Source organism: Malaclemys terrapin, chromosome 14, assembly GCF_027887155.1.
Source record: "Malaclemys terrapin pileata isolate rMalTer1 chromosome 14, rMalTer1.hap1, whole genome shotgun sequence".
Taxonomy (NCBI): Eukaryota; Metazoa; Chordata; order Testudines; family Emydidae; genus Malaclemys; species Malaclemys terrapin.
In genome coordinates, this window is record NC_071518.1 from 32,189,944 (window position 1) to 32,212,122 (window position 22,179).

General features: G+C 40.4%; 1 protein-coding gene across 2 annotated transcripts in view; it reads left to right on the forward strand.

Moving 5' to 3' along the window:
* SLC6A2 (solute carrier family 6 member 2) overlaps nt 1-22,179 on the forward strand; it is a 111,792-nt gene that overhangs the window by 24,288 nt on the left and 65,325 nt on the right. For both annotated transcript variants that reach the window (XM_054049232.1, XM_054049234.1), the window contains 2 exons: nt 7,706-7,837; nt 11,940-12,177. In XM_054049232.1, coding sequence (XP_053905207.1) covers nt 7,706-7,837; nt 11,940-12,177 — 370 coding nt within the window. The remainder of the gene's footprint in view (nt 1-7,705; nt 7,838-11,939; nt 12,178-22,179) is intronic.

A 22,179-nucleotide genomic window follows, 5' to 3' on the forward strand; every position in this document is an offset into this window, starting at 1 on the left:
GATTGCCTATGTTTTCTCAAACTCATGCTTTCTGCTTTGATTACTCTAAAATGCTTGCTGAACCAGATGGGCCTTTGCTGCCCTTTTGGCTGTTCCTGTGATTATCTCTAAATTACACACCACTGTAAAAGGTGATCTTTTCATTAATTTATGTAAATAAGACCTTACTCAATGACTTAGCTATTACTTATGAATGAATCATGCTGCTCTGAGTGGTTGGATATATTTAACTCTCTTTAATATGTTCAAAATAGCTTCTAATGGGTCTCTTTAGCTCATTACTCTTGCCACAGAAAGCAGAGGAGATAACTGAGTTTGTCTGGCGGAGGTGTGGTAACCCTTTCTGTTACTACCCAGTGATCAGAGTTTAAAAATACACAGCCATAAGTAACATGGTAGTGGAAGATTAGCAACAGTGTATTTAGACTTTGAAGGAGGTCAGCCAGTGAATTGCACTAAAACACTTATGGAGACTTCAGCCTGTTTATTCCCCCCCCCCTTTCATTTGGGTGAAAGGAGCCCAACCATATCAGAAGTGTTGACCTAAAACTGAAAATGAGGGCATAAATTGACTCACATCTAAAAACAAGCTCCATTAGAGTGCATCATAGTAAGAGTGCGTCATAAGAGATGTTATACATTTCTCATTACCATATAATTCCATTCTTCATAGAGTGAAAGAATAAGCTTTTGAGAAAAACCCATTCGCATTCTTGGAAGATGTTGTGGTATGAAATATTACAAAGGAGTTGCTGACATTTGCAAGGTATAACACTGTGATCCGTTTTTGTTGTAGACAAACTTTTTACAATACAGTATTAGTCTTGACTACTGTAACCTACATCTACCTGTGCTTGACATCACCATTCAAAAAGCTGTTGTTAAGTCATCTTCTTGGCTTGTCACTTAGATTAAGTCTCCTCCTCTTTATATTTCTATCCCTGTAATAGGGTCACTACCCCCAAACATCCCTTCAGGGCATGGGGTGTCCTTGCAACATCCCTGCCTCAGTCTCCCTCTCTACTGGGCCCCTCATTGACTTCACAAAGGCTTTCTCATAGCCCAGAATGCCCTTACTTCCTCTGGCTTATTATCAGACAGTTCCAAAATCAGGTCCTGAGAGTACAAATCAGAAGTTCATATTCTTTAAGGTTTACATATCATCCCTCCCCACTCTTCCTAAAGGCACTCCTGGGCCTTCCTGCCTGGGCCTTCCTTGGCTTAGCAGGTCACTCCCAGGCCTATTTAGCTACAGTCTTTTCTCCCCCTGGTGCCTCAGGATCTCCCCCCAGGGCCTACTAACTTCCTACAGCTCTCTCTCCCCTAGTATCTCACAGGCTCCTGCAAAGGCCAATAAATCCTTGTACCTCTTTCTTCCCTAGTATCTCATAAGCTCCTGTAGGCCCCTTTCTAAGTCTTTACAGAAAATTTTCCCTACTGGCTTTCCAGGCCTCTCCCTTATCTATTCCAGACTCCTGCCTGGGTCACATGACTTTCCACATGACCCTCTTCATTTTCTGCACCTGGAGAGGAGAGTTGGCTGTTACAGGTGGGGCTGAGACCCACCTCCCTTTCAAGGACTATCCAGATTGGACCACTCCCCTTCCCCTGTATCAGGCACAAGCACCTTCACAATTTAGCTCCACACATCAAATGCTGCCTTTGCTCTATCAATTTTCTCAATCTTCCCCACCCACTAGTCAGCTGCTCCCTCCAACACCTTTGTGCTTTCTCCCATGTTGCCCTGTGTTCAGGAAAACTCTGACAAAATCCAGCTAGGCACAAGTTTATCCACCTTCAGATTCTTCCTCTATGGCTATGCATGCCAGCTGATAGTGAGCCAGAACTAATGTTTGCTGTGCTAGGACATTCTTATATTACTGTTACCCTGTTTTCTCTGTCTATGGTTGTCTTTTCTAACCTAGATATGAAGATCATTAGGATTGCCTTTGAAAAATGTGTTTGTACAGTGCCTGGCACAATAGGGCCCCAGGAGCTAAGTCAGGATCTTGGACAACAGCTTAAGAAAGATAACACAAGAAAAAGCAATTTGCTAATTGCATCTGACCCTCTTCAATTCACAACTGTTTGAACAGATTACACTTCCACACATTTTCTAAATTGTCCAAGCAAATATATTTCATTCTCTTATTGCTTATGAACTGTTGATACTACTTTCAGTATTCTTTAACAGTTTGAAAAAAGTCAAGCAATTTTGACTGGGCACAGAGATTAGTTTGTTTTTCAGTTTTCTGCCTGAAACACTGTCATTTTTAGAATCAAGTTTCTAGCATGAATACTTGAAACACTCTTTGCTGCAAATGCCCTACAATGTTTGTTTAAAATTTGCTGCCAGTAATCTTGTTCACTAGAATATTCATGGAAACCAAATTCAAAAGAGTCATGAATGCACCAATACAAATTGTTTTTAGATAAGTTTGCCCAGCCTGTCTGTTATATCTGTATTAATAAATTCATTCAAAATAGGTGGCAGCTGTTTTAATCACCTTGTTTTGATCCTCATCAACTTAGAATTTTCCTTCTCTGATCTCTAAAATGGAGATAAATCTTTCTTTTAGGACTGATTGTTGAAAGACATTTGTTGCAATTTTCTTCTCTACCCTCCAAAAGAGGCCATTTCAAAAATATTTTGAATATTGAAGCAGAATGGAAACTGTTAAACTCTTTTAGTAGATTTCACTACTATAAATGTTATTGTAATAAGATGTTTGTTTTTGTCACTGGGCTCAAGGATGCTAACTGTGATTGTAAACTCTGGGCCATATTTTGGCCAGCCTACAGGAAACCATATATGTGAGCAGTCTTGCATCTGAAGAAGTGAGGTTCTTACCCACGAAAGCTTATGCTCCCAATACTTCTGTTAGTCTTAAAGGTGCCACAGGACCCTCTGTTGTTTTTTACAGATTCAGACTAACACAGCTACCCCTCTGATACTTTACATATATGTGAGGTTTCAGCCTGTAGTTTCCTACAGCTGGTTCTGGTGGGGGTGGAAAGAGGTGCAAGGTTTGATCTCATGTAGAGTGAGCAGTGGAGGCATGGTTTTCTTTCATCCACAGATATTCTGAGATCTAAAAGGAAATGTCATATGGAGATCATGGCATCAGTTGTATTGAGAGATGAGGCATTTATGCAGTGGTCCGGGTCTTCTGCACCAGTCTGTGTCCCCATAAACCATGCACTTACAGGGTTTCTGCTGTTAGCCATTCAACTCCCTTCCAATATGGTGATAAAATCTGAAGAAGGGGAATCTTAGCTCTCCTCTCCCTTCCCAGCCACAGCTCCTACCCATGTAACACTGCCCTGGGGTGGAGCTTCTCCTGGGCTGTGTCATGGAGCCACAACATTCATACATACACACCTTCTCCCATCAGTACTTCATAGTCAAGAGGGTAGAGGGCAAAGGCAATGCAGTTGAGATTGGCTTTTAGCTTAGCTGATGCAACATGGATACAATCATATTCTCCTTCGAAGAGTCCATCAGACGAATATAGGGTCCAATTTAAAACTAGGCAGCAGTCCTGTTGAACATATTAGGGATGACATACTAAACCTTCTCCATAAACTCAAACTGTGCCTGAAGCAAGCTTTTTGGAGATCAAACAGAGCTTGGTTAATTTCTTTTCCCCTGTTATTTTTCATTATTTGCACACCCGTGTGCTTCTGGGCTTTGGCTGGGAGTGGAAGAGGAAATGTCAGAACAGTGCCAGAAAGGCCAAACTTTTGCTGTTTTCTGAAGCTGGCTGCACCAGAAGTCTCGTGAGATTTCCAGATCATTTTTGGAAACAGATATCTTTCAAATAAGGATCAGCATTTGGTTGTTGATCCAGACTTTGAAAATTTCACCCATCACCATTTATAAATATATTTACATGAAAGGGAACTCTCTGGTGTGAGATAATGCTATATCACGTAACAGCCTTTTGTTGAAAATGACACCTAAAAAATAGTGAACCTCTCCAGAAGAACCTCATTAAACCTGGGTTCACTTGCAGCCTAATGGACTTGTTTGTTTAAGTATCATTTAAGTACAAAACACTTCAGAGTTCAATCAACATATTAGTCACACTTGGAAAACACACATTTTAAACTATGATTTAATATTTATGTGCATTACACAGCCTTTTTATTAATTGCTTCGAACAAAAACATCCCTGCTCAATATGTAGTGTTCTGTTTTCTACTGTCTCTTGACATTAAAGTTAATCAAATAGCTCTTTGTGAAAACTCCTACAAGAAGTGCCTCTCCACAACATGCTAGGTTTGTGAGTCAGTTTTACTCATTGTGTTTTTGAGATCACTCACAAGATCTCTGAAAGTATAACACCTAATGTAATTAGTTAGATATTGGCCATTATGAGAACAATATATCCTATACTAGACTGTGTTTCAACACTTATTGCAATTCAAAGTTATTAGAGATCAGTGGGAGTTGGGCACCTAAATATCTTTGAAAATGGCTCCCCAAATTCTTATTAAAATGTAACCGCTCACAATAGCATTACTACTAGAAAAGTACATATGATCGTCTCTGAATTATTATATTTTTATTACGGTAACATGTAGGACCCCGTCATTGAACAGGACCCCTTTGTGCTAGGCACTGAACAAACACAGAGCAAAAACATGAAAGATATAATGTATTTCTGCTCTTATCTATTCATGATTTGTCTGCAAGCTATGTTTAAATTTATTTATTCTCTGAATATTTCTTGGTCTCTAATTGTTTCAATTTTCAAACACTGTACTCTTGATTGCATAGCAGATTTCCTTTCCTTGATTGGATGAGCTGCATAATCCTTTGAATTCAATTTCTGCTGTGACTAAAAAACGTCTTTGCTTTTCCATTCATGTTCTTCAATATTCACTTGAAATTCATTCTCTGAACACTCCTGCTAGTTATTTTATTAGTATATTTGTGGAAAACAAACACCAAAAGTAGGGTTAAAACACAGCCATGCAAGTTTTTTAACTATGATGGAGTATTTGCAGAAGTATGGTGTTTTTGTTGTTGCTGTTGTTTTTTAAGTATTCAATCAGCTCTACTTATTTTCATGTTTCAGACAGTTGCTCCAACACTTTAAGCTACATTATAGGGATAGATTAAACACACTTTATTCTAGGTTTTTATTTTTAGAAACTTAACATTTTGCCTTGCAAGGGTAAAGAGTTTTCAAATGAACAAACCAGTACAGCAGAGCATGATGCACAGAACCAGTTTTACACCTTCCTTTTATTCCCAACTTCTTGTTGTTGTAGTGGATAAAACCGCCACAAATGTAATTTAGACAGTTTCTTTACTCTTTGATTAGATGGGTCATTTAAACAGGTGGGATAGCTCAGTGGTTTGAGCATTGGCCTGCTAAACCCAGGGTTGTGAGTTCAATCCTTGAGGGGGCCACTTAGGGATCTGGGGCAAAATCAGTACTTGGTCCTGCTAGTGAAGGCAGGGGGCTGGACTCAATGACCTTTCAGGGTCCCTTCCAGCTCTAGGAGATTGGAAATTAATGGAGATATCCTATTTCCAAAAGGTATCTCCTAATTACACTTAGGTGTATAAATTAGCCACATACTGATTGGAGAATATATTTGTTTTCCTAGGGAGAGAAGTCATTCTGGATATGTATTTACTCTGTCTGCAACCTAGTTAATACAACAATCCAGCTGTATTTTATTTTCACAAATTATAAACAAATTAAAGTTTTCTGGACCTAGTTATGCAATAAAAATGAGAACCACATTTTGATAACCTCACAAGTCCATGGTCTGTGGAACACCATGACAGAACGTATTATTAAACATGACATATGCTATAATTGCTTTATGGCTTCACATGAGGATATCCATTCCTCTGGGAGGCTTTAGTTTCTGTGGTTTAGATATCATGGTGTGATATAGCTAAGAAATGTTCAGATCAATTCTACATTAAATTATTTTTTTTTCTTGGCAAAAAACATCTTTTAACATACAAATGGCTTAAGACCATTTTTATGAGAGAAGCACTGACACAGCAGGATTTGCCATTTGTTAAGGATCTGTGTGTGCTGAGAAGTTGTGGACCAATGTCCAAAATCAAGTCAGGTTGGGCACCCCATGAAGATGCACCATGGGGCATGCCCTATGGGTTGTCATGTTGTGATGTAATGGAGTGATAGTCTGCTTACAAATTAAAGCAAGACAGTTGTGACCTACAGACATTCTGCATAGTGTCAAAGCATCAACAAGCAGTGAGGAGACCCTGCCTGCCACAGTAGAGGAGCCAGTTCTTAAAGGAGGATGTACGTTATGCCAATGGCCACAATAACTCACACACTCCTTATACTGTTACTTTTATCAAGCAAGACAGCTTCTATAGTCCCCTACCTGTATGATCGCCCAAGGCCATTCTTATAGGATCCTTTATCCAGTACCTAGTACCCTACTGCTGACCTATAACACATTTACTAAGAGGTGCAAAACCCTACATTATAAAGGGAACCAAACTCTACCCTTTGCCAACATGTTCAGGTAAAGAGAGCCTTCCCTTCTCTTTTAGTGGTGAAAGTTGGCTTTGCACTATGCCTGAGTTTGTTGTCCCATTAAGGATAAATTTTGCAGGACCTGCTCTCTGGCTTTTTAACCTCTGAAATCAGACTACTGGCGTTTTGTAATACTAGCAGAAAATATGTTCCATGCTAAATGTTTTTCTCAGGGGTCCGTCTTTGGGCCCCAAACAAACAAATGAAGTGAGCACGCCAACTTGTTAGAAAGCATGATCTCATCCTTCCTGATTCCCAGAGACAGTTTGCTCTGTCACTACAAAGGTAAAAGAACTAGAAACAAAAATGCAAAGAAAGCAAAATGCAAGGACCACTGGACAGTCAATCGAAACTGTCGAATGATCTCTGCCTCTCTCCGCCCTGTGCTGATGGGCTGTTTATGCCAACCCCCTTCCCTCCCTCCTCATAATAAATCACCTCACTTCAACTTTACTCCTCACCTGATTATCTTCTCTTCACCTCCCATTCCCTTCTCTTCCCTTTTCGTTCCATTTAGCGGATCCCCTCCTAACTAAACCCACCCCCAAAGACAGACAAACAAATAAATTGTGGAACTAAGGGTATATCTACTCAGCAAAAAACCCCACAGCAGTGAGTCTCAGAGAGTCAGCTGACTCGGGCACATGATACAGAGCAGCGTAGACCTTCCCACTTAGGCTGGAGCCCAGGTTCTTGGCTCTCCCTCTTGCCAAGTCTCAGAGTCTGAGCTTCAGTCTGAGCCTGAATGGCTACATTGCTATTTTCAGCTCTGTAGTGTGAGCCTCACAAGCCCAAGTCAGTTGACCTGGGCTCTGAGAGACGCTGGTGGGTTGTGGGGTGGTTGTGTGTGTGTGGGGGGGGGTTGTGCTGTATAGACATTCTGGAACATGACATTTGCTGCCATCACATTTTTCACTCTGACTGTGTGGCCTACCCCTTCTCCCACCCTGTGTTTGTCTTGCCTATATAGACTCTTTTATATGTAGATTATAAGCTCTTTGGGGCAGAGACAGTTTTTCTGTTCTGTTTGTACAGCCCCTAGCACAAGGGGTCCTGGTCGATGACAAGGGCTCCTAGGCTCTATGGAAATACCCATAATAAAAGTAATAAACAAACCATAACAAAAGCCTAGATTTCAGTGGCTGCTTGTAATTCTGTTTTTCCAGGTGCCTTTCTTATCCCCTACATCCTCTTCCTAATCATTGCTGGAATGCCCTTGTTCTACATGGAGTTAGCACTGGGACAGTACAACCGGGAAGGGGCTGCTACGGTGTGGAAAATCTGTCCAGTTTTCAAAGGTAAGTGCCAGTTCTCCACTTGATTTGAGGAGAATGTGAGAGTTTTAAACAAGTCGGATAACAGAAATAGAAAGGGTCTATTTTCTTCTTTCTTAGATAGCATGAAAGTTGATGGCCTATTTGATAAGCCCGCAATCTAAGGTCCTCTTGTGATCACAGAACAAGCACAACATGGGAAGAAGCAGGGAGATTTTCAAGGGGGAGGAGAGTCTAGTTCAGACTCCTCGTTCATTTCAGTTTTTGCTCTCTTTGTCGAAACTCCATCCACGGTGCCAATTAAAGTCACTTGTTGCGGCTATTGTTTCTTGTGATGTTAAACTCTTTAGAATCACAGGTTCAAATCCCAGCAAGGTCTAGTGAGCCCATTACATTTCTAACATAGATAGATTAGGTTTATCATTCAGTTTATTCTCTAGGGTTTTCTTTTTGAGGCCTTGAAAGCCAAAATGTTACTGGTTTTGCTGGGGGATTAAAACTCCAAGGGCACTGACTACTGACTATGGCCCAGATCCTCAAAGGTATCTAGGTCCCTAACTCTCATTGGAGTTAGGTGCCTAAATAGCTTTGAGGGTCTGGGCCTAATGGTCTTTTCTGCCCCTACTGTTACATTGCACACTGCGTACTAGGTGCTTACATTTTCTCCATCAAACAGGTGGCTGCATTCCAGTGGCATCTTGTGTGGGCGTGTAGATATTTGTGTGGGTGTAGAGATATATAGTTCCATGCTTGTGGCATCCTTCAGAATGTAAGATGTGATATGCTTTCAGTGTAAAATATTAATACTTTATAAGGACCCATCAAAAAAGTGCCAACTGGCAATGATTTTGGATTGCTACCATCCTGTACCTGATTGGATCCATCTAGCCTCGTAGGTGAAAGATTCTGCAATTCAGAGTTGTGTGAAATGACTGAAAACGAACCCAAACCCACAACATATGTGCTCACCAGGCTTCTTGGTTTTCTTAGAAGCATAAAGTCCAGACAAAGTTTGTAAAACGATTGGTGAAGGATAATGAGCTTCACAGTGGCCATCTCCTCTTGCCTGAACTGAGGCTTGACTATGGGTTATCTTGAGCTAATTTTAGGCTTTTCTTGTTGTGTTGAACTCTTGTAGAGTTTTCCTTTTTGTGGGGGTTGGGATTCAAAACCCGGAGAAAAGTGCAGTTTTACTGCATTCTGCTTTGAGATCATGCTTTCAATCGCAGCAAAACTCATAGTGAAGTTCGAGATGAACAGACAAGCATAGACAGACACCTAATTAAAAGTATGCATGAAATCTTTCAAAATATAACTGCTTAGTGTTTCCCATTTCTGTTGTTATCCTGTTACTAAACCCATGAGTGACACTCCTCCCACCCCCAGCATCATGACATCCTTAGTCAAAAAAATTCTCACTGATGTTAACTAAATTTTTCTTTTAATGGCAATGGGAATTTTACTTGTCAGGAGTGTAAAATCTGGCTTGGAGGATCTCACAAAGTCTGATCCAAAAACCGTTCAAGTCAATGAGAGTCTTTTCACTGACTTCAGGCATGACAAGAAGATGAGAAAGGAAACTCAATGTTTATTTCATGTTTAGGATTTCATGTAGAGGCTTGTTAACAATCCAGCTGTTTTTTAAGCTGAGATTTTCAAGTCTGCCTAAGTGTGTATTAGAATCCATTGCTAAATGTTTGTATTACTGAGTAGTACAATACAAGGGACATCAAATATTGGATTCTAAAATAATAAGAAATGTTATATTTTAAATCCCAGCAATGGGATACTGTTAGTAAAGTTTCAATCACAGCTTCTGATAAGATGCATAAATATATTTCAGTACTTTGTTAAATACACCAGAGTTCTTTCGATATATCTCTGGGTTAGCTCAAAGCCGTCACTGACATGAAATGTGCATGATCTACGCTCAAATTTATAATAGTTTCTCCAAATGAAAAAGTACTATAGTGCTAATTTTAGCTCTGAATAATATTGCTATGAAACCTAAGACTCTAACCTTAATGAAGCACTCCCATAAGGCAAGGGATCAAAAATGTAACTTGTAACCTTTCCAGCACAGCCCATTTGCATCACAAGACTTTACAGGGTTTATATTAGCAGCCTGAGTGAGACAAAGTTAAAATAAATAAAAGGATGGATCCAGAAACAATGGAGCAAATTCATGCCTGGATTTATCCTATTGTTGTCAGTGGAGTGACCCCGGGGATAGGTTTGATCTAGTTCCTTTGAATTTTCACATTAAATTGCAACCATCTTCTCTCCAGAATTGTGGAAACAGCATGTGTGTCTGGGGTGGTTTAAAAAAAAAAAAATCCCCCATTTCAGTGCAGTATACAGTCTCTGTGGTGGGTATGTACATTCTAACATACATCATCTAGGGAGGTTTCCACTGCTTCCTTTACTATCATTTAGCAATATAGTTTCACTGCCAACATGCAGAAGCCATCCAAGCCCCATGATTTTTAAGACCGTTTCAAGTTTGTTTTCACCACTTTTTGCTAGAAGTCAGAGATAGACATACTGATCCCTATGTAAAACATTAGTTAAATTTTGCCTGACAAACACAAAGCATGCTTGACACAATTTACTCTTAAGAGTGTTGCCTCCTAAGGAGTTGGCAGCTACTCCTTACATGAATTTAATACCTCTTTCTATTACATAATGGAACAATATTCTTGTAGCAGTTTCACAGACCAACTCCCCAAGTCCCTGGTACTCGATTTACAGCAAGCTGTGTCTTTCTTGGTTTGTCAAGATGCATAAAAACCTGGTGGCATGTGATTATTAGTGAGAATCTCATGCCATTATTAGCATCACCTTTCTGCACTGACTAAAAGTAGAAATGAAGGCTTACACTTAGGTATTGAGATACCACAGTAATGCTGCCTGTATAAGACTGGATAGTCTTCACCTATTAGAGATAATCCAAATGGCTTAAATGTAGAATTCGTTAAACACTGCTGCCCATAGAAGAAAGAAACTGATGGCATTGGCTGAAGCAGAGCAAGCTTCTTTGCCCAGTTCTGAGAATGAACCTCCATTCTGACCTGCTGTTAGTACCAGAGTTCCCGCTTAGAATATGTGACAGTGATGAATTGCTTACAAGGGTCTGTTTTCATGGTGAGAACAAATGCTCACTGAAGAAAGTCTGCACCGAAACTCCAAACACACCTCACGACATTCCAAAGAAACCCAGATCTACATGGGCCAATAGGGAATGTGCAGGGTGGAGTTCACCCCAGGCTGGAGGGCCCATACAAGGCCCTGCATACTATTTAAGAATTTAGGGTTAAGTTCTGCCCTTAGTTACACTCTGCCAACCCATTGAGGCGATACAGTAGCATGGGGTGAAAGTCAGGGTAAAATTTAGCCCTACGGTTGAAATTCACCATGGTTTGAAGGGTCAGCCGAATGTCTGCGACCCACTTAAATACCTCACTGGGGGTTCCACAGTCTCCACACACCTTGCATAATCTGTAATGAGTTTTCATGTTAGATTCATGTAAACCAGTGCAGAGAATGGCAATGGGGATACGCCAGGAGAGGAAATCAGTGTGTAGTCACAATACTGGTTGCAGGCTGGGATGGGCAGCACCCACTGTTGAAGCCCACAGATGGCTACAGCAGCTGTAGGGCTACGTCACTGCAGCCCCACGCTCTGGCCTTAACTTTATAGGGAGGGAGGTGGATTACACTGAACCTGAACTTTACTCAGGTGAAATGAATGGCCCTATTAACATAGGGCTTACAGCCCTCTGCACTGGGTGAGTTTTCCCCTATGAATATAGAGCTGGATCAGAGCAGAGCTTTGTACTTTAATAGCAACATTTCTAGTTTCCAGCAAACGCAACAAGCTTTATTAAACACCAGTCAGTTTCATGGAATGATTATTTTTAACGGTCAGTTTTTGTGTCCAGCCACTATGTTTATAACCCTTTGCTAAGTCCTTACAAAATACTAGGCAAAAACAAGTGTGTGTTTAGGAACTGCCCTTATCTTTAAAAAAAAAAAAAAAGGCATGGTTTAGCTTTCAGACAATACGGTTGGAGTATATTGTTGTATGTGAAATGCAATGTATAATCTAGTTTTCCTTTGTCTTTAGGTGTAGGCTATGCTGTGATACTCATAGCTCTTTACGTGGGTTTCTACTACAACGTTATCATAGCTTGGTCTCTGTATTATCTGTTTTCATCATTCACATTTGAGCTTCCCTGGACAAACTGCGGCAACAGCTGGAACAGCCTAAACTGTACAGATCCCAAACTCTTCAACGCCTCGGTGCTTGGCAATGGCACCAAGTACTCCAAGTACAAACTCACTCCTGCTGCTGAATTTTATGAGTAAGTGTTGAGTCGCCTTTGCTGTTGCTTCAAATTTCCAGTTTAGTTGAGGTGTTTGTTCATATGTCTCTAAAAGTCTCTCTCTGATGAGCGAGCATGGCCTAGGGGACAGAACCCTAGACTACGAGTCAGGAGACCTGAGTTATACACCTGGCTGTACCGCTGACCTGCTGTGTGACTTTAGGCAAGTCACACTTTCCTTCTGTGCCTCAGTTTCCCCAGTTCAACTAAGTGATGCCACTAAGTGATGTGGAGTCAGAGACAAAGCACAAAATCTCTGCCCTACCCCCCACCCATGTGCAGCTTTTTTTTATTCTACACCAACGTGACACTTGTGTTAGGCAAAGGATTAATACATGCAGAATAAAGCTGTCTGAATAGTTTGAAACTAATCATTTACCCAACAAATTTTGCTTCTCTGCTTACCAAATATCTCTGAGCAGATCTCTTTTTCCTTTGCTGCTTCAGCAACTCGGTGAAATGGGATGAAGCACAGTGCAGGGAGGAGATGGTAGCAGTTGCAAAACACAAGGGTTGATCCTGTTCCCATTTAAGCAAAACGGAGTTCTGCTGTTGATGGTAACAGGAACAGACTCAATCACAGAGGCAATCGTTAGGCTTTGAGACACTTCAAACTAAAAGTCCTCTTCGGGTGTGTAGTGGTAACAGGACCCATTGCAAACGGGAATACGAATGAATGATGAAAATACAAAACAAGAATGTCTGACATAGTAGAGCATAAGTCTCACTATGAATGATTGGGTTCTGGACCCCTCTCCTCTTCCAGGGAAAGATGTGATGGGATTAGTGAAAGGGAAGCACTGGCTGGACACCAGACTAATCTCATCAACTGCTAAATTGGTTCAGATTATTAATTAGTATTTGTGTTTTGTAATTGTAACCATGGCAATGTATATTTATCTAGTGAGCACTGACCATGTTCTCAACATTGAGAACAGTCGTCATTCCTCCCACCAGCAGTCTAACCTGTTCAGTGTGGCATACCTGGCTGGGCTACAGTTGGGATCTTGTGGGTCCATGGTTACTGCACTGACACATTAATGACTCGTTTTTCCTCTTTAATGTTAGCAAATTTGAAAAGTTGGGAGTGACATACAGTACAACCAATGGGAGAAGATACAGATTTGCTAAATTCTATGCTTTCAAGAGTCTAAGTAATTGTGATGGTATAGGAACTTGATACAATGCTGAGTAATGTCAGCCAGGAAATTGGCCTCTTCCCTACAGAAAAAACACACTTCTCTTAGTATTGTGGTTAATTACAGCAAAAAGATGCAGTAAATATTATACACTGTAGAATATGCTATTGGGGTGAAAGAAGAAGAGATCTGAACAATCTGGGAACACTTCCAAGTGGTAATTACACAACTTCTAATGTTAATGTCATTTAAGAAAAGTTTCCTTTTAAAACTTGTGTATATTCTTGGAGTCTGATTTTTAAAGGTATTTAGGTGCCTGATTTCCGTGGGAGCTAGGCATCTAATTTGGTTTAAAAATCTGGCTCTCAGATTTGTTACAACAATCATCATAGTCATCTTACTTGCTCTGTCTACTTCTATATTGCTCACTAATTGACTAGTAACCTTTGAGTTCTATCCATTTTGCCATCACATCTTATTTAGAGTTAGGAATTGTTGTGGTTCTCTCTGAATAAAACACTCACCATTCTTCTAGGTGGTGTGATATCTGACACCTTTCAGCCTGAGTGAACTTTTACTGCTCTATGAAACACAACTCAACTTGTGACTCTGTGAAAACACAAGACTAAAAGTCAAGAGATGTGTTCTCAGCTCTGCCAAGTAATATACACCTCTGGTGGGATTTTAAAAAATGCCTAAGTGAATTAGGAACATACATTGCATTTGCCTTTCCCTGGGATTCATAGTCCTAAAACTTGGGCGTTTTTGAAATCCCACTGCCTGTATTTACTAAGAAGTAGAATATAAAGCGGTGAGGGGTTGCAAGTGATTTTAGTGTTTTAAGGTTTGTTGTGTTAGCCACTGTGTGATCTGGATAATGGTAAGAGCAGTTATTTAGGGCAATAGTTTTGCTGTGGGAGGTTTCAATCTCTCTTTTGTGTTTGTCATATGAAGAAATATTGAGCTCTCACTGGGGAAAATAGAAAAGAAGCAAAGATCCATTCTGTGATCAGAGCATCAGCGAACAAAGCTATAACTCCTATCCAGCCTCCATATTTTTAAAGCAGGCTCTGACAAGGCTGCTGTGGTGGCACATAAAGGGGACAAACCTGGGTGTAAGCTCTACACTCTTTTGTGCCACTGCTGCTTAGAATCATAAAAGCATAGGACTGGAAGGGACTATGGTAGGTCATCCAGCCCGGTCCCCTACACTCATGCTAGAACTAAGTAGTAACTAAACCATGCCTGACAGGTGTTTGTCTAACTTGTTCTTAAAACCTCCAGATGGAGATTCCACAAACTCCCTAAGCAATTTATTCCAGTGCATATCTATTCTGACAGTTAGGAATTTTTTCCTAATGTCCAACCTAAACCTCCCTTGCTGCAATTTAAGCCTATTGCTTCTTGTCCTATCCTCAGAAGTTAAGAAGAACAATTTTTCTCCCTCCTCCTTGTAACAACCTTTTATGTACTTGAAAACTCTTATCATGTCCCCTGTCTTCTCTTCTCCAGATTAAACAAACCCAATTCTTTCAATCTTTCCTCATAGGTCCTATTTTACAGATGTTTAATAATGTTTGTTGTTATTCTCCTCTGGACTTTCTCCAATTTGTCCACATCCTTCCTGAAATGTGGCACCCAGAACTGGACACAATATTCCAGTTGCAGCCTTATCAGCGCAGAGTAGAGTGGAAGAATTACTTCTTATGTCTTGCTTACAACACTCCTGCTAATACATCCCAGAATGATGTTTGCTTTTTTTTTTGCAACAGTGTTAGACTGTTGACTCATATTTAGCATGTGATCCACTATGACCCCAGATCCCTTTCTGCAGTACTCCTTCCTAGGCTGTCATTTCCCATTTTGTATGCGTGCAGTAGATTGTTCCTTCCTAACTAAAATACTTTGTATTTGTCCTTATTGAATTTAATTCTATTTACTTCAGTCCAGATCATTTTGAATTTTAATCCTACCCTCCAAAGCACTTGCAACCCCTCTCAGCTTTATAAGTGTATTCTCTCTATGCCATTATCTAAATCTGCAGCTCTCAAACTTTTTTACTGGTGACCCCTTTCACACAGCAAGTCTCTGAGTGCGACCCCCGCCCCTTATACATTAAAAACGCTTTTTAAAATATTTAACACCATTATAAATGCTAGAGGCAAAGCGGGGTTTGGGGTGGAGGTTGACCACTTACCACCCCCCATGTAATAACTTCGCGACCCCCAGTTGAGAACCCCTGATCTAAATCATTGATGAAGATATTGAACAGAACTGGACCCAGAACTGATCCCTTCAGGACCCCACTCAATATACCCTTCCAGCTTGACTGTGAACCACTGATAACTACTCTCTGGGAACAGTTTTCCAAGCAGTTATGCACCCATTTTATGATACCTCCATCTAGATTATATTTCCCTAGTTTGTTGATGAGGAGGCCATGCAAGATGGTATCAAAAGCCTTACTAAAGTCAAGATATACCACATCTATCATTTCCCCCCATCCACAAGGTTTGTTACCTTGACAAAGAAAGCTATTAGGTTGGTTTGACATGATTTGTTCTTGACAAATCCATGTTGACTGCTACTTATCTTATTATTTTCTAGGTGTTTGCAAATTGATTGCTTGATTATTAGCTCCATTATCTTTCTGGGTACTGAAGTTAAGCTAACTGGTGTGTAATTCCCTGGGTTGTCCTTATCTCCCTTTTATAGATTGGCACTATATTTGCTAGGGTGACCACACAGCAAATATGAAAAATTGAGATGGGGGTAGGGGGTAATAGATGCCTGTATAAGAAAAAGACCCAAAAATTGGGACCATCCCTATAAAAATCGGGACATCTGGTCACCCTAATATTTGTCCTCTTCCTGTCTTCCAGGAGTGTTGGAAGATAATTGCTAATGGCTCAAATATCTCCCCAGTCAGCTTGTTGAGTATTCTAGGATGCATTTTATCAGGCCCTGGTGACTTGAAGACATCTAACTTGTCTAAGTAATTTTTAATTTGTTCTTTCCCTATTTTAGCCTCAGAGCCTACCTCCTTTTCACTGGCATTCACTGTGTCAGACACCGATTGCTACTAAATTTTTTGGTGTAAACAAACAAAAAAAGGGCAATTAGCATTTCCACTATTTCAACATTTTCTGTTATTGTCTTTCCCCCCTCGTTGAGTAATGGGCCAACCCTGGCCTTGGTCTTCCTCTTGCTTCTAATGTATTTTTAGAATGTTTTCTTGTTTCTTTGTCTCTAATTAGTTTAATCTTTCCTTGGCCTTTCTAATTTTGCCCCTACATGCTTGCGTTGCATGTATGTTTAGCAACAAAGCTGGCGATCTGGAGTAGGGGAACCCCTGCAGTCATACGACTGGCAGAGCTATCTGGATACCTTCTGCTCCTGACTCCTCCCAGCATAGGGGCATTCCAAGGGCTGAGATCAGAGAGCTGTACTCCAACACTCCCGAGATGGTAGAATGTCTCTGGGGGAAGAAGGGAGGTCCTATTTTAACTGGGGCAAGTTCCAGAGCTGTGAGGCACCACTGACTTAACTGGAGCTGATACGCATCTCCTGAGAATCTAGTTTAGTGGGGGGAAGCTCACACAGTTAATTGGTTTGCACAGAAACACAAGCTGTCATTTCCCAGCAATACAAGTTAGTAGATAATTTTGGTTGAACTCTCCATTTATGTCTGCTTAATACCATGTTTCATTAGACAAATTCTGGTTCCAATCCTCCAGTCTCCAAACGGGCAAAATTCCCATTGACGTCAATGGGAACTTTGCCTGAACATGGACTTTGGGAATGGGCCTTCTGTAGTACCTCATTAGAGATGGTCAAAATAAATCATAAACGTATTTGTACATTTAAAATCAGGCAAGATAAGTGTTATGTAATCTGCTTCTTTTATTCTTCCTATGACATGCCAATAGTGGTACGGCTCACAGCTTATGCTCTGCTGCTGGGAATAATAAGTCATAAGAGAAATCCAGCTAGGAATAAAACGTCAGCCCCACATTACTTTGGAGACATGTATCACTTTAATTATTTCCTTATCCTGTGGTTTGGAATTCACCCTGGAGAACGCAAACTGCCTTTCATCCGCTTTAACTTTGTTAAAATAAGTCATTAAAAAGTTACCACTTAAGAAAGTGCCTCAGTGGAAAAAAAAATATTCCTAAACCTATCTTACTTATTCAAACATTTTATCTGAATATAGACATACTGTATCTTTGTTCTCTCCCTTCTTGCTCCTTGGAAGGTTTTGTTACCAAACTGTCAGCAATGCATTGAGCTACAGCTATTTTCTCAGGCCTTTAATCCTTTTCTCCTGTGTAATAAAAAAAAAAACATGTTATACGAGCAAATTTTCATGCCCCATTCAGTGGAGCAAATTCAGTGAATTTGTGCAACTAAATGGATGCAAGGCTGCCCAGATACGAATAATGAATTGTAAAATGGCTATGTAAGCAACCACATGGAAGTTCAAACAAGCTTGAATCAACACAGTCCACATCTATTATACTTATGACCGTAAATTTATGATGCATGAAGTAACAGTTTTCTGCAGCACATTAACTCCACATCTGAGAATGTAATCACAAAAATCAAAATTGAAGTGACTTAACTTTAGTTGGCCAACTGCATGGTTAGTGGGTTGGACTGTAACTCCTAATAGGAAATGCCATAACAAATCAGACTAGTGGGCCACATAGTCCAGTATCCTGCCTCTCACCAGAGACCAGTACTAGATGCTTTGGAGGAAGGTGCAGCAAACCCCAGTATGGATAGTTATGGAATAAACTCTATAGGAGAGAATTTTTTCCTAATCACCATAAATCAGTAATTTATGTAATCCCCTTAAGTATGAGGGTTTATCCCTTAAATTTTTGTATCCTCTTAAGTAACTGCAGATGTATGTGTGTGATATATATATATCACACACATACATCTGCAGTTACTTTATATATATATAAAAAAAAAATCACACACACACACTTATAATGTCTAACCCTTTTTTTAATCCTGCTGAATTCTTGCCCTCAATTTCTTGCCAGTGAGTTCCACTTCTTGAGCATACATTGTTTAAAATTGTGTTGCCTTGCTTTGTTGCATGTTGACTAACACAATCCTGTTAGCCTTCCATTCAGTAGAACAGAATTCAGTATCTCACTTAAAATTGCTTCAAGACCAAGTGTCAGCAATTCTGGTCATAAATAAAATGACATCAGAGGCCAAAATCCAGTGCTTAATTTGTGCCATGGCTGATTCCCAGCACCTCTAGGCTTGGCTGTTCATCGCCCCGGCGCCTCTAGGCTTGGCGGTTCATAGCCCCGGCGCCTCTAGGCTTGGCGCATCAGTTATGAAATAAAAAAATTGCTTGAGTCCAGACACCTCTTTAAGCAGTGCCGCAATGAATGAAAAGGGACAGTCTGATATTCTGTTGATTATTCCATAAGAAGAAAAATCCTAGCTCATGCTAGGCTGAAAAGGGTCAGGAGTTGTCAGCAACTTTCAGTTATATTCCAGTTTAGCAGGTAACAAGATCTAATTCATAAGTGTGTACAGCATTGCTCATGTTTGAGCCTCTCAAGAGTTTTTCCCTGAGCTCCTGCTGCAGCCAGATCCAAAATACAAATCTGAGGGTTTGGTTAGGAAATAAAGAAGTCCATAATAAGTTTTCTGGATCCCTAACTTAATCACCTCTTTGGAACGGTCATTGAAAAGGAGGGATTTCCAGATGTTTCTGGGAAAGGTTAGGGATGGGTAACACTGGGGAGTTTCTCTTCAGAGGGACTCGTGCAAACACTGAGTTTGGTTCTAGCTTTGTGTGCCTGTCCAATGGACCTGTTCCAAATCCACTGAAGGCAATGAAAAGACTCCAATTGACTTCAGTGGGTTTTGGATCAGGCCCCATATTGAATAATGTATCCAGTGAATCTTGCTGTCTTTTGCCGTCGGAAGAGCCTTAAGCAAGTTACCTCCGGTTTATTAGCTATTCAGAAGCATTCAAGAAATATTTTAGCAAATTGTTTATAAGCCCATGAACTGACAGTGAACAGTTCTCTGTGAGTATTGTATATTTGCTATTTTAACGTTAGACATTTTAAGACAATCAAAGTCACATGCTGTTGATTCTTTTCTCTGATTGGATGAGTGTGCAAGCCTTTCTGGTACAAATATTTGCGTGCAAATTTAAAATCGCTTTCCCACAAATACTTTCATGCACAGCCGGGATATTTGTTTTCCACAAGAATTCATATCAGTAAAATTTGTTTGATGCCTACTCATAGAAAGGGGAACACAGTTCTGTGTGCCACATTTCAGGAAAGCTGTGGACAAATTGGAGAAAGTCCAGAGTAGAGCAACAAAAATGATTAAAGGCCTAGAAAATATGACCTATGAGGGAAGATTGAAAAACGGAGTTTATTTAGTCTGGAAAAGAGAAGACTGAGAGGGGACATGATAACAGTTTGCAAGTACATAAAAGATTGTTACAAGGAGGAGGGAGGTAAATTGTTCTTCTTAACTTCTGAGGATAGCACAAGAAGCAATGGGCTTAAATTGCAGCAAGGGAGATCTAAGTTGGACATTAGGAAAAACTTCCTAACTGTCAGGGTGGTTAAGCGCTGGAATAAATTGCTTAGGGAGGTTGTGGAATCTCTATCATTGGAGCTTTTTTAAGAGCAGGCTAGACAAACACCGGTCAGGGGTGGTCTGGATAATACTTAGTCCTGCCATGAGTGCAGGGGACTGGACTAGATGACCTCTCGAGGTCCCTTCCAGTCCTACGATTCTATGGTTCTATTCTAAATGAAATGTGAGTACAAAGCAAATGAAGTCATTTACATGTGCTTGCATATTCATAGGAAACTGTCATACTTGGCTAGCTCTATTTGAAGGGTTCATAAACCTTAGCAAACCTGATCTGAATTTAGATTTTATAGCAAAACCTGGAACTAGGGGACTTAGTAACATCTATGCCAGTTTAAGTTTCTAGAGGGGCTCCAAGCAATGGTATATTGCAAAGAGTCAATATCAACAGATTACACCTGTCCTGCATGCAATACACTCATTTTCCATTAACTTCTGGGAGCAATTCAAAGTGTTACTTCTCATGAATAAAGCCCTGTGTGGTTTGGTGAGAGTATCTGGCTCTCTGAGTGACTGCCCTATAGAGGATCACAACAACTGAAGTCAGCTCTAGATCTCCTGTTGAGTTGCCCTAGATTTGAAATCTTGACAACCTGAGCCAGAGCCTCTATATGTGGACTTTCCCCCGCTTAGTATTATAGCAAACGTCAGCCATAAAATGAGAACGTGTGTGTTCGTGTCCTTCTCATGCAGCAGTCAAGGGCACTGGGCCCTGCTCCTGCAAGGAGCTCCATACTGGCAAACCCTTGTACTTGCGTGCAGCCTCGTTGAAATCAGAGTGTCTCCATGCAAGCGTCGGTTTACCTGTAGTGAGCTCATTGTAGAATTGGGACTTTGGTTAACTGACCTGTCTGGTCAAAGTTTACAAGACTCTTATTCAAGGAATACTCCATTAGCAACCACAAACTATACGTACTTGGGAGCAGGGAATTTTCCTGACGTGCCCTTGCTGCTTTGCTTCTTACTTCTAAAGAACTTGGACCTAGGCTAACTTGCCTCACTTTGTGTGCCTGCTATTCATCAGAGCAGCCAAGGGGTTAAACCAAAGGGTTCTATTTTTATTTGCAAACCACAAGAGAGTTGGTGCAAAAATCAGATTTAACAAGCAGCTGCTTCAAAGTGCAGTGTAAACTTTAATGTGCCTAAGCATTGTACACATAACAAGGGAGGCCAGTATTAATAATTAAATGGCAACATTAAGTAGAGCAAAGACTTCAGTGGTTTGGGATTAATATTCTCTCTCTGTGAAAAGTTAAATCCCAAAGCAGCCATTTATCAGCTCAGGATTAACATTCATGAAAATTTAATATCATTTCATTTAGATCAACCAGCAGTTCATAATATACCAGCCCGGGCCATTGATCAAAGTACCTACACAGAGACAGGTAATTTTAGTAGACATTGTACATTACACATTTAAGGAAACCAGCACCAATAATTATTTAAAATTATGACCACAGCCTGAGGGACACACCTAGATGATTCTTCCAATTGCAGGAATGAGCACAATGAACACATTTCAAATTGCATTATAAATGTAATTAGCAGGGAGCAGTAATTTTAGGGTTTGTAGTTTACATATGGCAGTCGTTCTCAACCTGCAGCCATGGGCTGCTTGTGGCCCAATCAGCACACATGTGCAGCCCATGAGACATCCTGAGGGCCATACAAGTAGTGTGTGTATATATATATATATATGTGTGGATGCAGCCCACATAACATACAGAGAGCTGCATATGCGGCCCACAATGGTAAATAGGTTGATGACCACTGACATACACTATATACCGTAAGTCCCTGTAGCATCTTCTAACCAGGATGGTTGTCTAAACTTAAAAATTAAAGTGATAAAGAAATTAATCTAGATCAGAGTAGGGGCTAGGACTCAGAACTCTTGGTTTATTCTCATCTCTGTCTCTCTATTAGGTGTTTCTATTGGCCTTATTGCTCTGTGACCCTGGGAAAGTAAATTAAACCCAAATTTTCAAAAGCAACCTCTAATTTTAAGTGCCACAAATTTTGAGAGGCTAACTTGATAAATCTTTAATGTCTGAATTTTGGAGGAACTGGGCACTTGCAACTCCAAGAGACATATCTATAGGTGCCTATACCATAACCCACATGCCCTAAAACTACTTGTCCTCATCAGATTTAGATGTCAAAAGTTTTCAAAACAACCACCTGGCATTGA